Genomic DNA, 17,338 nt, shown 5'->3' with positions numbered 1-17,338 from the left:
CATCTGGAATACTCTCCCAGGGGAGATTATTGCGGAATCGACAGTCCTAGGCTTCAAAAGCAAACTAGATGCATATCTCCTTGAGAGAGGCATATAAAGATATGGTTGGCTATAAAAAAAAAGCCAGGTGTATACCTAGCAGGGCCTCCGCGTGTGCGGATCGCCGGACTTGATGGACCGAAGGTCTGATCCGGAGATGGCGCTTCTTATGTTCTTAAGTTCAGGTGGAATAGGGAGGGGGGAGGGAGAGGGAAAGCGGGGTCAATTGTTTAGGTATTATCTGGAACAGGTATGTTTTTAGGCGTTTCCTGAATTCCCCGTATGTAGTGGGGCGAAAGCAGTTGGTCTAGGTTCTTTGCCCCATAGGGCTGCTTGGTGAAGAGAGAAGGTGTTCGTGGTGTTTTTTTCATTTTGTAGCCTCTAACTGGAGGGGAAATGAGTTTTGGGTGTGTGTTTCTCTTGAGTTTGTTATTAGAAAATGCGAAAAGGTCTGTTATGTACTTGGGGGGTCAGGCCATATAGTACTTTGAAGCAGAGGCGGGCAAATTTAAACCTTACTCGGGCTTCCGTTGGTAGCCAGTGCAGCTGCCGATAGTAGGGTGTCACGTGGTCGAATTTCTTCAGCCCGAAGATAAGTCATACATATTGCAGCCGGTACAGAAAACTGGAAAGCTCATCTTCTGACTTCCTTTCTTCCATTTCTTGCTTCCCTTCTGAGATTGTCTGAGTGATTTGTTGAGAACCTTCTCTCTATGTTGACTGGATGTTTTCTGACTTCTTGTCTGCTGTCTTCCTGTTTTTTGTGAGCCTGCTGGTGTTTCTGTGTTGGAACCTGTGAGTGCTTCTTTTGTGCCTGCTACTTCCTGACCTTGCTGTCCTTTTCTGTGTTGGTACCTGTGCGTGCTTCTTTTGTGCCTGCTGCTTCCTGACCTTTGCTTTTGTGCGCTGCCCTTACCTTTGCTTGTGTGTGTGTGTGTGTGTGTGCTTCTTTTGTGCCTGCCGCGTCCCTTATTTGCTGTCCTTCTCTGGTGTCTTCCGGTAAGTTGATTCGGGCCCTTCTTGAGGCCCTTCGCAAAGGCGTTCTCACTAAGGTGAGCGCCTTTTGCTGCTCACCTTCGCCGCGCGTCGAACAGCTGTGCGCCATTGGCTCCTCCCCTTTTAAGGGGGAGTTCGGCTGATGACCCTGTCGACACAGTGGGGGTGGGGCGGAGCTTACTTTCGCCGCTGCCCCCTAGCTATCTGCTTATCTCTGCCTCCCTCCTCTACTCATTGGTTCGCTATTTAGCTTGCCTTTTCTCCTCCTTTTCCTCCTCTCCTTTCAGCTGCCTCTGCTCTCCTTTCCTGATGTTGATCGCCGCATGTGCCGCTGGCTCCTCCTATTTTAAAGGGGAGTTCGGCTGATGACCCTGTCGATGCGGTGGGGGATGGGCGGAGCTTACTCTCGCCGCTGCCCCTAGCTATCTGCTTGTCTCTAAGCACGAAAGGCCTGCAACCCTTCTCTAGGCCTGCTTGAAGAAAAGCTAGGACCACCGAAATGGGAGCCTTCTCAGGCTTCACCTGGTCTTTAGCACACCACTGCAGAAAAGCCTTCCAGCTTTGACATAAGAAGTCATGAGTAGAGGGTTTCTTTGAGTGCAAAAGAGGCAAAATAACTACATCTGAATAACCATGCTGCATCAAGGCTGAGCACAAGTGCCATGTTGTAAATCCAAAGTGCCATGGGTTCTCTATGAGCACCCGGCCCCCAATCCAATCCTTAGTTTTATATATAGTATCGATTCCTCCCTCAGAAGGGCTCAACTCGGTTAACAAGATTTCCCTAATCAAGTGGAGAGAGAAAAATAGTCTCCACTTCTAATTTCCCTAATCAAGTGGAGAGAGAAAAATAGTCCTCCACTCTAACCATTAATATAAAGCAGGTGAATCTATCAAAGATTTCTGAAAAAAGTAAGTTTTAGCATTTTCCCGGAAGAATGGTATTTGAGAGAGTAATCTAATCTCAGATGGACGCTCATTCCAAATTTTTACAAATGAGAAGATAAAAGATCGACTGAAATTGGATATAGTTTTGATTCTCTTAATAGTAGGAAAGCCAAGTTTGTATTTCTGAATGCTTCTGGAGTTAAATGCTGTGGCAGAACTAAAGAAAACAGGAACTAAAGGGAGAATAAACTCATACAGAAGGTAGCAATGGAGCTGAAGTGTCTCATCTCGCTGAAGACAGACGAGACCCGCATACCATGGGCGATGAGGCAAATTCGGAGCTACTAGAATAACAAGGCTGGGATGTGTCGCTATCCGGCAGATGTCCCAACCAACCAGAGGCCATGGAGGGAACACGTACAGGATCTCGTGAGCTGACCAGGGCTGAACTATGCTGTCATTCTTCTTGGCAAAATTCCCTTTCCCTATCAATCTGTGTCTACTTGAGCCACAACTAGTTTCAACTTCTTTTCTTGGTCTGGTCATCCATATATGTACATTTGCAATATCCATTTATTGTTTTCTTCTTGAATCTTTATGGCACTCCCTCACCTGTGCTTGGATTCCCCTGCTGCAATGAGGTCGTCTATTATTTTACAATCTCCATACATATAGTTTTCCTTGTGTTCTTCCGTTTTCTCTCTTGTTGAGGATGGGACTTTCCTAATTCCACTTTATTTTCCTTCCCTTGCCTTTGCTTACTCGTATAAGACAGTATATCTGATTTTCTTGTGAGGTAACAAGCATTTATGTTTTCTTAGAGGCCAACTATCCCTCTACCTCCTTTACTACAGCTAGGGAGTCCCACATGTGAGAATATGCTGCCTGCTTGTCTAAGGATAAACCACAGTTACTTAATGTAACGGGTTATCCAGGGACATCAGGCAAATATTCTCACAACCCACCCACCTCCCCTAGTTGGCTTCTTCACTTGAGCATAGAACTGACGATCTCGCGAGCCAACGTTGGGCGGGATGGCACCCACGCATGCATGGTGTGGGCAGTCTCAAAGCTTTGCTAAACCCTTAAAGTGACTGTCACTGTCCGCACTGGGCTCCGTGGGTGACGTCACCCACATGTGAGAATATTTGCTTGCTGTCCCTGGATAACACTTATTATGGTAAGTAACTCTGCTTTATCCTTAGATAAGCAGGCAGCATGTTCTCACATGGTGGTGGTGATGGGAGGAAAAGGGCTGCTGGGGAAGGGGGGGTGTCGGGAGGTTGTGCGACGGCAGCGAGAGGAACGAGATGACATCCCTTCTGCCAATCTTTAATTTGGTGTCTTCTTTTTTTTTTTTTATTTGTTTATGTGTGTGTGTGGGGGGGAGGAGGGTCTGAAGCTATCACATCTTACTTTCCTGTCAGTGCCTGAGCCAATCAGCACAAAGGCACTGAATGGAAAGTAAAGCTACAACAATTCAGACCCTGCTGGAAAAACTTGCCCGCAAATGTGTTATGAGGTTAGGGAATCAACCGGCAATGATAGAGAATCGCCCGGAGTGCTCATTTTAATACTAATAACCTTGTTGTACTACATTTGCATGGCAGAGTTGGAGACAGCTAGGAAATTCGGAAAAGACCAAGGTGAGCTATTCTGAAAATCAGCCGGTAAAATACTGCCCCACTAAACCGGCTGGAGCAGGTTTAGCAACCTCATTAAAGACACATTAGGTTTTGAGAATCTTTCCCCCCAATCCCCAAAAAGCAGCAGGAGGCAGCATTTCCTGTACAGCTTTCTATCTCCCCCACATCCTCCCCTCAAGGCTTCCCCAGCCTCAATATCTCCACCAGTCATTGGAGTAAAGTAAGTAAAGAGAAAAAAAGGGTCGTCATGATGGTAAGAGGAGAATGGATCTACTAGGTTCAATACCTTGTTTTATTGGCCTGGTCAGGTTTAAAGAGAGAGATGGGAGTTTAGGGAGCGAGAGTGAAGAGACACACAGCGAGGGGAAAAAGTGTGCATGGGGTGGTTTGGGGTCTTGGAATGGTAAGGAGAAGAAATGGAGGCAAAAGGGGGTCTAGATGGGACAATTATAGGTAGGGAAGAGGTGAAGAGATGGGTTTGGGCTGGGGCAGGATGGAAAGAAAGAGGTGTGGGGTAAAAACAGGGATGGTGGGCAGAATAAAGGAAGTTCACGGCAGTAGAAGTGAAGAGTAAAGGGATAAAGAATAGAGTGTTGGGTGGGGTTAGAATAGGGAGTAAGACAGTGGGAGTGAGAGGTAAGAGGGACGGCAGAATAAGGGCAGGAGTGCATGGAATAAGAGACAGAGGAAGAAAACTGTCGGATACAGTTTACAGTAGGAAAGACACTAGGAGAGTAATACCAGGGTAGTGGTGTTTTGTTGGGGCTTGCCGAGTTCCACTATCTCTAGCTGTGGGTGGGAACTGTTGTGTTAGGCCTACCAAATCCACTCTGTGTTTTTGTTGGAGTGGAAGGTATGGTGTTGGGGCTGCTGAGCCCCTCATGTTGGGTTTTTTTTTGAAGGTGAGAGGTACTATGCTAGCGCCATTAAGCCCCTCTTATTGTTTGGCACATTTACTGAATGCACACCACTGATAATAAGGGTCAGTACAAGGTGGCCATGGAGCAAGCAAAGTAAAGCATGGAGAAGCTATTCTTATAGGAATATTAAACCACGAAACAATTTTTTCACACATGCATAATTGATAAGATTCACCTTCCCACCCCACTGTCCAGAATGTTTCAATTTTGGAAATACAGCTTCACTTCTAGGAAGAAACCTAAGCCAACAGCCCTAGCTTGCTTTTCAGTCTGGTCACCACCATTCATGACTTATCAAAGAACACATACATTATTCCATTAGTCATGCTGTAAAAGCACAGAACATTTGCAAGGGCTTAAGAAGCCTATACATTAAGTAGAGAATGGTGGATCCTCCAAAGTAATCATGACCTAACACTCACTCCTTTACTTAATCCTCGACTGAAATGTGGTCAAAATGGCAGAGTAATACCAACCTAGTGGCAAATGTATTGTGAAGGTTGTGGAAGGACACAGCATTGACGGATATATCTGCTCAATGTTATTACTCCTTAAGCGGTGGCATTTGAAAGCATATTTCTTCTTTTGAATCTCAGGACTTGGGTCCAAGTATTCCACAGCAACACGACCCTCTATGGAGCTCAACACATAACCCTACAAACACACATACAAATAGCATCATCTATCAATTTTCAGTACAGAACTTTACAAATACACACTGTTAATCAGGGTGTTAGAAGCTCTACAATGAATCTGACATACGTGTACAGCACAGTTACTTACCGTAACAGGTGTTATCCAGGGACAGCAGGCAGATATTCTCTACATGTGGGTGACGTCACCGACAGAGCCCGCTAGCGGATGTTTTCGCAAGCAGACTTGCATGGAAGACCTCCAGGCTTGCGATTGGACCGTGTTATGCATCTCCTCAGCATGTCTTCAGTTCAGATAGCAAGCATAGAAGCCAACCACGGGGGAGGTAGGTGGGTTGCGAGAATATCTGCCTGCTGTCCCTGGATAACACCTGTTTATGGTAAGTAACTGTGCTTTATCCAGGACAAGCAGGCAGCATATTCTCTACATGTGGGTGACCTCCAAGCTAACTAGAATGGGATGGAGGGAAAGTTGGCAATTAGCAGAACAGATCTGCAAAACAGATTGCCCAAAGAGCGGCCATCACGCCTGGAGAAAGCATCCAGACAGTAATGCGAGGTAAAACGTATGAACCGAGGACCAAGTGGTAGCCTTACAGATTTCCTCGATGGAAGTCGAGCGGAGGAAAGGCAACAGACCTTGTGGCCCGTGACTCGACCCGGAAGGGAGAGACCAGCCTGAGCATAAACAGAAAGAGATACAGCGGCCAACCAGTTAGAAATGGTCCGCTTAGAAACAGAGCGACCCAAACGATTGGGATCGAAAGAGATGAACAGCTGGAGAGCAGTAACGGTGAGGAGCGGTGCGCTTCAAGTAGAAGTCCAGCGCACGCTTACAATCAAGAGAATGCAGAGCCACCTCTCCAGGGTGAGAATGGGGCTATCGGGAAAAAACACAGGAAGAACAATGGATTGGTTGATGTGAAAATCAGAAACAATCTTGGCCAAGAATTTAGGATGGGTACTGAGGACCACCTTATCATAATGGAAGACAGTGAAAAGGTGGGTCCGCAACCAAAGCTTGAAGCTCACTGACCCGACGGACAGAAGTGAGAGCAATAAGGAACACAACCTTCAAGTAAGATACTTCAAGTGAGCCCGGCGCTAAGCAGCTCGAACGGAGGTTTCATCAATTGTGCAAGGACGTTAGATCCCAAACCACCGAGGAGGTTTAAGGGGCAGCTCAATGTGGAAAAGTCCTTTCATGAAGCGGGAAAACCACAGGATGAACAGAGATAGGCTTCCCGTCAATTGGCTGATGAAAAGCAGCAATGGCTACTAAGGTGGACTCCGAACCGAAGAGGACTTGAGTCCAGCGCCAGACAAGTGCAAACAGATAATCCAGGACAGCCGACAAGGAGGCAGACATCGGCTCCTGCCTGGTCGAGTAGGCACACCAGGAAGAGAAAAACGGGTCCACTTCCTGATGGTAACAGTGGGCGAATGGATTCCTTCCTAGATGCTTCCAGGACATCCAGAACAGGCTTGGAGAGCTGGAACGAGGGTATTAAGTCTTGAGGAACCAAGCTGTTAAGTGCAGAGACTGGAGGTTGGGATGAAGGAGAGAACCCTGACTCTGCGTAGGCAGAGAAGGGAAAAAACAGGCAGAGGAAAGAGGCTCCCTGGAACTGAGTTGCAACAGAAGGGAGAACCACGGTAGCCGGGGAGCTATCAGAATCATGGTGGCATGCGAAGACTTGAGCTTGACGAGAGTCCTCAGAATCAGAGGGAATGCATACAGGAACTCATTCGTCCAATCCAGAAGGAAGGCATCCGCCTCGATCCTGGAGGCAGAAGCGGGGCAATTTGTGATTGAGGGGAGACGCAAATAGATTGACGTCCGGAGTCCCCCAACGAGCAAACACCTGACGCAGAGTGACGGAGTGGAGGGGACCACTCATGAGGCTGCAGAAGACGACTTAATTTGTCTGCCAGACAGTTCCGCTGGCCCTGAATGTAGACAGCTTGAAACCCCCGTTGCCCCCTTGTTTGTTGATATAATACATGGCGACCTGGTTGTCCGTGAGCGAACCAGCACCACACAGTCGCGAAGTAGGTGACAAAAAGCTTTCAGAGCGAGGAAAATCGCACGAAGCTCCATAAGATTGATGTGACAAAGATGGTCGGGTGCGGGACCAAAGACCCTGGGTGCGCAGACCGTCCAAGAGTGAGCCCCTCAAGGCATAGGTCGACGAGTCCGTCGTGAGGACCTTTGCGGAGGAGGAGCATGGAACAGAAAACCTCTGGGAAAGATTGGAAGAGAGCATCCACCAACGGAGAGATCTCCTCAACAAAGGAGTCACGACAATGCATCGAGAGAGAGGATCCTGATCTTGGTTCCACTGGGACGCCAGAGTCCATTGAGGAATATGGAGGTGAAGTCTGGCAAAAGGAGTCACGTGAACCGTGGAGGCCATGTGACCTAGGAGGACCATCATGAGCCGAGCCAGCGCGCGAGTGCAGATGGGTCACCATTCAGCACAAACAGATAAGGGCCTCCAGACAAGGCCGAGGCAAGAAGGAGCGGAGACGAACCATGTCCAGGACCGTTCCGATGAACTTGCGAGACTGGGACGGACAGAGGTGAGACTTGGGAAAGTTCACCTCGAAGCCGAGACTCTGAAGTAGCAAGAAGGGTCTGTTCCGATCGTTCGCTAGGACTTTCGTCGCAAGAGGAACGCTTTGATCAACCAGTCTCGATCGAGGGTAGGGAAACACCTGCAGGCCCTGGAGGCGCAGGCTGCAGCTACCACAACAGCAGACATTTCGTGAAAACCCTTGAAGAAGGCCGCCAGCCGAAGGGAAGAACACGACACTGGAGATGAGATCCCCCACCCAGAATCTCAAATACCGCGAGAGGCCGGGTGTAATCGGAATGTGGCATGTACGCCTCCTTGAGGTCCAGTGAGCACAGCCATCCCCCTCGTCCAAGAGGGGTACAGTCGTGGGAAGGTAAGCATTCTGATCGTTCCTGGATCCAGGAACTTGTTCAGAGCACGGAGGTCCAGGATCATACGCAGATCCCCTGTCTTCTTGGGTTACCAGAAAATACCAGAAATAAAATCCGGAGTTCCATTGTTCCGTGGGAACTTCCCTCGACCGGCCCTAAGGCGAAGAAGGGCCTGAGCTTCCTGCATGAATAGGGGAACTGAGACTGAGCAGAAGGAAACTCTCTTGGAGGGCAGATCCGGGGAACGCGACTGAAGTGGAGGGAGTACCCCTCTCGGATGATACCAGTACCCAACTGTCGGTGGTAAGACTTCCCACTGGGCATAGAAATGATGGAAAACAACCCCGATGGAAAAGGGGGGAATCCTCCAGGAGGAAGGGAGCCTGAAAGGCTCGGACTGGAATTGTCAAAAGGACAGCCCGGTCTTTGCTGGGGGCCGGCGCTGAGTCATCAGGTTGACGTTGCTGCTGTTGCAGTGGCCGTTTCGAAGGAGGCCTAGAGAAAGCAGGAGTGGATTTTTGTGGATTCCTCCGGAGAGGAATTTTATATTGGCGAGCCTGAGGGGCTTAGGTTTAAGTTTCACCAGAGATGCAAAGGACTGCTCGTGGTCCGAGAGGCGCTTCGTGGCCGCCTCGATGGAATCATCGAAGAGCTCATGACCCACACACGGGAGATTGGCAAGACGATCCTGTAGATTTGGATCCATATCCACAAGTCGAAGCCAAGCGAGGTGACGCAATGGTGATCGCAAAGGCGATAACTCTTGAGGACAATCAAAGGCATTGTAAGAAGGCCTGGAACAAATACAGGCGGAGCTGGGTGAGGGTCTCCATGAGGAGACGAAACTCCTGACGCCGAGGCTCTGGCATGACCTCCTGGAATGAGCGGAGGGACATCGACGTGAAGATGAAACTGTAGTTAAGGACACAGTTCGCCATCATCGAATTCTGATAAAAGGCGGCGATCAAATTATCTCCATCGTACGGCCCTCCCTGCCTCGGGGGGAAGGCAGCGTAGATCTTTGAGGGGTTAGACTTCTTCAAGGAAGACTCAACCACCAAGGATTGTTGTGAAAGTTGAGCATCTTCAAACCCTTTAAAACGGAGATAGTCCGGTAACAGGACTCCAACTTGCAGGGAATAGCTGTGACAGCATATGGTGTCTCCAGGTTCCGTAGAAACGTCTGCAGGAGGACCTGATGCAACGGAAGGCGAAGTGCCACACGAGGCGTATGGTCAACTCCCAATTCCGCCAGGTATTCCTGGGTAAAATGGGAGTCGGACTGAAGATCCAAGTTCAGAGCTCTGCCCATGTCAGAGATGAGATGAGAAAAGGAGGAGGTCCGAGAAGAAGAGTCATCCTCCGGGGGGGGGGGGGGGGGACTCCAACCGAGATTGGAGTGCAGCCGAGAAAGAGGGAGAAACTTCCCTGGAATAGTAATCCGGAGCCTCAGAGTCCCGTGAACGGGAGACTGAAGAGGTTTGACTAAGACGTTTAGGAGGCGTCAAAGAACAGCCCTGCGCCAGATGGATCGGGGAAGACCCCGGGGTCCTAGGAAAGCGCTGAGAAAGCCTCGGAGAAGACGGGGTATAGGAAAAATCCCCAACTGGCTTCGAAGTAGTCCCCTTAGAAGCTGGCAAGCGCCTCGATGGGGAACAAACACTAGAGTCCAATTCGAGGACAAGTGTGTTTCTGGACGGTTTCGAGGTCGGGAGACCTGCCACCGACTGGGCGGGGAAGACCGGGGGCCGTTTGGAAGAGGCGAGCCTCGCTGCAGAAGCGGGGGAAAAAGCAGCCCCCAACTTGGATACTTGAAAAGTCACCGGTGACTCTGGAGAGGAAGACTAGCTCGAGGGAATCCGACGAGTCTTACAGTTGGAGCCTCGAGAAACTAAGGGACAGTCTCAGGCTGGTCAGACTGCGGCTGGGGCGAAACTGAGGTCAAAGGCGTCGAAGTTGGGACTAGTTGGCTGACCACCGGAGGAAAACTGCGTGGTAATAATAGCCTTAAGCATGTCCACAAACATAGGCACCGAGACCAAAGGTAAAGTGGGTCGGAGGTGCAGCAGTGTGCTCCTTCGGGGGCAGACCTCGAGGAAGAGTATTCATATGTGAGGAGGCACGCTTAGATTGATGTCTCGAAGACGCCGACGAGGCGGCGCTAACATGAGACTCTGAGGTAGGCTTCTTTGCTGGCATACTTGAGGAGGAAAAAGGAGACTTCCCGAAGCTGAATAGCAGGATGGGCCGAGGCTGAGCTCGAGGCCAGTCCCGCAGGATCCAGGGGGCCAAAGAGTTGTAGAATCTATGGCCACCCGTCTACAAAGAACCCGTGGGTTGTAAAGTCGCACAATGGGGACATGACTCTGCGCGGTGCTCTGCACCCAGGCACTCCACACACCAACGATGAGGATCGGTGATGGAGATAACCCGTTTGCACTTAATGCAGTGTTATAAATCCGGAACGAGGCCGGGACATAAGAAAAAGAGAGCTGTGGCCCGCGAGGCCAGGCGGCCAAAGGGTAGACCGGGAACCCGGTCAAAAATACACAAACTGAAAAAAATGAAAATAAAGAAAATGAAAGACGTGAGCACAGCGACTCAAATGAAACTAACAAAATAAGCCGCGGTGCAAGAGGGACAGTGAGATCATAGAAACATAGAAAGATGACGGCAGAAAAGGGCTATAGCCCATCAAGTCTGCCCACTCTACTGACCCACCCCATTAAGTCTGAGTACTAATGACCTAGTTCCTTAACTCGACCCTCGTAAGGATCCTACTAGGGCATCCCATTTATTCTTAAAAGTCAATAACGCTGGTGGCCTTGATCACCTGCTCTGGAAGCTTGTTCCAGTGATCTACAAACCCTTTCTGTGAAGAAATACTTCCTTATGTCACTATCGAATTTCCCTCCTCTGAGTTTGAATGGATGTCCCCTTGTGACCGAGGGTCCCCTGAGAAAGAAGATGTCTTCTTCCACCTCGACACGTCCCGTGATGTATTTAAATGTCTCAATCATGTCCCCCCTCTCCCTGCGCTCCTCTAGAGTGTAGAGCTGCAATTTGTTTAGTCTTTCTTCGTACGAGGAGACCCTTGAGCCCCGAGATCATCCTAGTGGCCATCCTCTGAACCGACTCAACTCTAAGCACGTCTTTACGGTAATGTGGTCTCCAGAATTGCACACAGTATTCCAGATGAGGTCTCACCATGGTTCTGTACAGTGGCATTATGACTTCAGATTTGCGGCTAACGAAGCTTCTATTGATACTCCCATAAAGTTGCCTTGCTTGGATGAGGCCTTCTCTACTGTGTTTGGCGGCCTTCATGTCTGCACTGATGATTATTCCCGAAGTCTCTTTCTTCTGAAGTCCTAGCTAGTGTTTTTCTCCATTTAAGGTGTAAGGTTTGCATGGATTTCTGCTACCGAGATGCATAACCTTACATTTCTTAGCGTTGAAGCCCAGCTGCCATGTCGAGGAACCAGTTTTCCAACGTAAGCAGATCCTGCGTCATACTATCCTGCAGATTGCTTTCACTTACTATATTACATAGTTTGGCGTCATCAGCGAATAGAGTTACTTTACCCTGAAGCCCTTGGGTCAAGTCTCTTATGAATATGTTAAAAAGGAGTGGACCCAGGACCGGTCCTGTGGCACTCCGCTGGTCACCTCCGATGTCTCAGAGAGGGTGCCGTTGACCATCACCCTCTGACGTCTTCCACTCAGTCCAATCTTTGACGCCAATGGCAATTAGTGTCTCTCGCGCCTAACCCCATCGATTTCATCTTGTTTAATAGTCTACGGTTGTGGGACGCTGTCGAAAGCTTTACTGAAGTCTAAGTACACTATGTCCAGAGACTCTCCCGAGTCCAGCTTTCCTGTTACCCAATCAAAGAAACTGATAAGATATGGATTGGGCATGTATCTACCCTTAGTGAATCCATGTTGACTAGGATCCCTTAGATTCCCCTCATCCAAAATCGTGTCTAATTTACATTTTAAGTAGTGTTTCCCATGAGTTTACACACGTATTGATGTGAGACTCACTGGTCTGTAATTTGCAGCCTCCGCTCTGCAAACCCTTTTGTGCAGAGGAACGACGTTAGCTGTTTTCCAGTCCAGGGGGACTCTCCCTGTACTTAGGGAGAGATTGAAGAGCATGGATAATGGTTCCGCCAGGATCATCGCAGCACAGCTCCCTTGAGAACTCGTGGGTGCAATTCTGTCTGGTCCCATGGCTTTGCTTACCTTGAGTCTTGACAGTTCGCTGTAAACATCAGCTGGTGAGAACCCAAGATTCTGAAATGGGTCTTCCTTGCTTGGCTTTGCTTCCAGCTGTGGCCCGTGTCCAGGTGCCTCGCAGGTAAAGACTGAGCAGAAGTAATCGTTCAGTAGTTTGGCTTTTTCGGAATCTGTTTCCACATAAATCCCATCTGCTGTTCTAAGACGTACTATCCCATTTGTGTTCTTCTGCCTGTCACTAATATACCTGAAGAAGGATTTGTCCCCTTTCTTAATGTTCTTTGCTAGAGTTTCTTCCACTCGAAGTTTGGCCTCCCTGACTGCTGTTTTGACCGCTGCAGACCTTGTCTTGTATTCAATTTTAGCTTCTTTCTCCCCGGTGCATTTGTATGAAAGAAATGCTCTTTTCTTGTCCTTGACTAGGTGTGAGATCTCATCAGTGAACCAACGGGGTTTCTTCTTTCTTTGTTGTTTATTTACCGATTTTATGTAGCGGATAGTGCTTTCGTGTAGTGTCCTTTTCAGTGTTGACCACATAGCTTCCACATCATCCTTTTGTTTCTCCAGAGCCTTTAGCGTCTGATGGACGAACTCGCCCATGCTGTGCGAAGTCAGTGCCCCGGAAAATTGAGTACCTTCGTTTTTGTTTGTGATCTAGGGAAGCCTTTCTTAAGGTTGAACCATACATGTTAGTGGTCACTGGTTGCCAGCGTTTCTCCCACCAAGACTTCCGGAGACGCTTTCCCCCGTTCGTAAGTATCAGGTCCAGGATGGCCTGGGTCCCTAGTGGGCTCTAGTACCATTTGTTTGAGTCTGTACTCCCTTCAAGGGAGCAGTGCTTCTGCTCCGCGGAAAACAGAGAACTGAGGAGAACGCATGCCCTAGGCAGGGCAGGAGGGGACATCTCACGCATGCGCAGGCCAATCGCAAGCCTGAAGGTCTTCGATGCAATCTGCTTGCAAAAACGTCCGCTAGGGGGCTCCGTCGGTGACGTCACCCACATGTAGAGAATATGCTGCCTGCTTGTTCTGGAATAAATACTTGAATATAAACGGAGATTTGGGCCCCCCCCCAAAAAAAAAAAAAATAGCCCAAAATGTGGGCCTCAGTTTATTCCTTTTTGATGATGGTGCTTTTTTCCACCCCATCCCTGATGTCCGACACTGCTATCCTCCACCACCCCTCCGATGTCCGGCATTGCTGTCTCCCACCCCCCACCCCGATGACCAACACTCCTATCCTCTACTACCCCCGCCCTAGACATACATCGCACTTACAGTTCCAGGACTCAGGAAGCCGATGCTCTGTGCTGGTGAAGAGTCATGAGCAAGGTTTGCTGGATTCCCTTCGAGAATCCCGGAGAGGGTGGGAGCCAGCAGGCCTTAAGCATGTGCAAACGCTTAAGGTCCTTCACCAGAACAGAGCGTCGACTTCCTGAGTCCCAGAACTGTAAGTGCGATGTCACTCTGGGGCAGGGGGGAGTGGGTAGTGAAGAACAAGCGTGCCTAAACCACTGCTCTTCAATTCTCCAGCGTTGCTGTGGCCTTCTCTGTACTGTTCTTTTGCTGCAGTCCACCCCCATTCGAAGCAACTTCCTGATTCCGCTTGGACAGACCACAGCAAAGGAACGTGCAGGAGAAGGTGTCGAACAACCATATAGTTTTCATGCTGAGGGGAGCTTCGGAACTGGGTGGGGAGAGCATTGGTGGAACCGGGGGGAGGGAGAAGAAGGGGAGAGACGTGCACTTGGACTAGAGGGAAGGGGACAGAGTGGGAGCGATGGGGAGCAAAGACTGAGGGAGAAGGGGGCGAGGATGGTGCGCATGGATGAGGGAAGGGTGCGAGAGAAAGAGAGATGGTGTGCGGACGGAGGGAAGGGGGACAAGAAGGGAGAAATGATGCGTATGGACGGAGGGAAGGGACGAGAAGGGAGAATGGGGCGCCGATTGGACTGAGGGATAGGGGGACGAGAAGGGAGAGATGGTGCGCATGGACGGAGGAAGGGGACGAGAAGGGAGAGATTGGTGTGCATGTACGTAGGAGGAGGGGAAGAATTGGAAAAAATAGATAGATTGAAATGGAGGCAGAAAATATGGAAGAAAACTGAATATGAAAAAAATCAGTGCCAAAGCTGGGATCAATGCAAGATGTGAAGTGAGAGGAAAGAAACAGCAAAAGTATAAGGAAACCTTAAAAACAGAGGTTAAGAACAAAGCGGGGAGCAAGATGCAGAAAAAATAATTTTACAGAAAACAAAAAGCTGAAGGAGAAATTAGGTCCTTACCTGCTAATTTTCTTTCTTTTAGTCCCTCCAGACCGGGTTTATGCTCCTCTGCTAGCAGGTGGAGAGTGAGATAGCTGACTTTTGGTATCAATACAAGTGGGCGTGCAATAGAGAGTTGCGCGGGGGACAGAAATCCCACCCGTCCCCACCCTCCCCGCCAAAAATCCCACCCATCCCCACCCGTCCCCGTGAGGAATCCCTCCGTCCCCACCCGTCCCCGTGAGGAATCCCTCCGTCCCCACCCGTCCCCGCGAGGAATCCCCTCCGTCCCCGCGAGGAATCCCCTCCGTCCCCACCCGTCCCCGCGAGGAATCCCCTCCGTCACCATCCTTCCCTATAAACTTCAGAAATAGTTATTTTATTTAATTATGCTACTGAATTAAAGGCTCTGGTAGAGACCCATTTACAAATAAGCAAAGAGACTATTAATTTGGAAATATTAATTGGGAAGAATACATACTTTGTAAATGGGTTTCTACCAGAACCTCTAATGTAAATATAAAATATAAATACTCAGCTGATGAGAACCCACAAACTGTCAGCTGAGGACTTCCTTTGCAGTTGGCCTGGGGTCCCTTTTGCCAAGCTTGGCAGGCAGCAGTAGCGTCCCTGAGTCACAGATGCTGGCACCTCAGTGGCTCATGGATGCTGCCAGCGACTGCTGCGCTTGGTGGAGGGGAGTTCTGACCATCTCTAGAGGAGGTCCTCTGCTGGCGGTGCTTGGGGATCCCCACCAGTCACAGCAAGGGCCAACAAGTACTTCAACACTGTTAGAAATAAAACCAGAAATGCATTTCCTTATTCTTTTGAACACAAAACAAAGAGATATCTGCCATATACATTTCCCAAGGCAGATGACTCTATGCAATGTCACCTCTGTAACAAAATACAAAAATAGACAAATACACCCCCTCCCTTTTTACTAAACCACAATAGTAGGTTTTAGCACAGGGAGTTACGCTGAATGCCTCGCGCTGCTCTCAATGCTCATAGGCTCCCTGTGCTAAAAAATGATATTGCGGTTTAGTAAAAGGGAGCCATAGTGCAAAATATAGACAGCCAGATATAAATTCTCAAAACAGACACATTTTGATCACTAAATTGAAAATAAAATCATTTTTCCTATCTTTGCTGTTTGGTGATTTCATGAGTCTCTGGTTGCACTTTCTTCTTCTGACTGTGCATTCAATCTTTCTTCCTTTCTTTCAGCCTCCTGTATGTTTCCTCTCCTCCAGAACCTCATTCTCTCCCCCAACTTTTTCTTTCTGTCTCCCTGTTCCCCCTTCTTTCTGTCTCTCTGTCTGCCCCCTTTCTTTCCTTTCTCCGTGCCCTCCCCCAAGCCACTCGTTTTGCTGCCACCCGCCATCGGGGAATAGTCCCCAAGCCACCGCTGTCCCAAGCTTTCCCTGCAGAAGCGTCGCGCTGACCAGCATTCCGCTCCTGACGTCAATTCTGACGTAGGAGAGGAAGTTCCGGGCCAACAAGGCATTTCTCCTCATTCCATCCAGCCTGAGCCCCATCTCTCCTTGATCCAGCATTTCCCTTCTGTGGTCTGTCAGAATTACCAATTCCACCTATTTTCCAAGCATCACCCTTCTTTGTGTCCATCTCACCTATATCCGTATCTCACCACTTTTTCAGAATCTTCATTTGTCTCTGTCCTTTGTCTTTACCCCATATTCACCATTTGCCCTTTCAATGTCTTTATCTCCCCCCCCCCACACACACTTTTTCAGCATTACTTCTATGTCTCTATATCACCTCCTCTTCATGTCCCCTCTGTATCTCTATCCTTTATTCAGAAGGTCCTGCTTACCCTTTCTCTTCTTTGTGTCACTATCTCCATTTTCAGCTTTCCCCCCTTTTCCTTTGTTACTGCACCCTGTAGCCAGAATCTTTCCACCCTCTCTCCACTCCGGCCCAGCCCAGTATGAAATATTTCCTTTTGTTTCCCTCCCCTCTCTCTTTCTCTCTCTCTTCTGCTCCCTCACCCACGAGTCCTGCATCTGGCCCTCTCCCTTCTACCTGCACCTGGCAACACCCCCCTGCTCCGCGGCTCTCTTAAGCACCTCGTCAGCAGCGGTGATCAAGACAAGCTTGCCGACATCGAGGCCTTCCCTTTATCGAGTCCCACCTTTGTGGAAAAAGGAAGTTGAAAACAAGCGGGACTCGCAGAGGGTAGGCCCCGACGCCAGAAGCATTGTGTCGATCGTTGCTGCTGAGTTGCCGAAGAGAGCCGCCAGGTAGAAGGGAGAGGGAGATAGGAAGGCTGTAGAAGCTCCGGAGCATGACACCGAACCCGGCCAGGATGATTTCTTTTTCAGGCTGCTGCTGCCATCCCCCACCCGAAATGACAAAAAAACAGCCTAATGCCCGCGTCGGGAAATAGCCATGCTGAGCAGTGAGCTCAGCACGTACACAGATGAAAGCCTTGCTTGCTGATGGTCCGGCGGCACGGTGGGCGGGGCCGCCGGACCAATCAGCAAGCAAGGCTTTCATCTGTGTACGTGCTGAGCTCACTGCTCAACATTGGCTATTTCCCGACGCGACGCCAGACTTGTAAGCTGCATGCTTGCATCGCCAGAATTTAGGTTAGGTTGTTTTCATCCCCGTGGGAGTCCCGTGGGCAAGGGGGCGTCCCCGTGGAGTCCCGTGGGTCAGGGGGGCATCCCCGTGGGAGTCCCGTGGGCCAGGGGGCGTCCCGTGGGAGTCCCGTGGGC

The 17,338-nt window shown here is 49.5% G+C and overlaps 1 protein-coding gene across 1 annotated transcript in view; it reads right to left on the bottom strand.

Moving 5' to 3' along the window:
• The window catches only part of BUB3 (BUB3 mitotic checkpoint protein), a 170,782-nt gene that overhangs the window by 34,567 nt on the left and 118,877 nt on the right, over positions 1 to 17,338 (bottom strand). The window contains 2 exon segments of the mRNA XM_033942986.1: positions 4,970 to 5,011; positions 5,014 to 5,143. Of these exon segments, the coding sequence (XP_033798877.1) occupies positions 4,970 to 5,011; positions 5,014 to 5,143 (172 nt within the window).

Source organism: Geotrypetes seraphini, chromosome 4, assembly GCF_902459505.1.
Source record: "Geotrypetes seraphini chromosome 4, aGeoSer1.1, whole genome shotgun sequence".
In the NCBI taxonomy this organism is placed as follows: Eukaryota; Metazoa; Chordata; class Amphibia; order Gymnophiona; family Dermophiidae; genus Geotrypetes; species Geotrypetes seraphini.
This window is presented reverse-complemented; position numbering and strand designations above follow the sequence as displayed.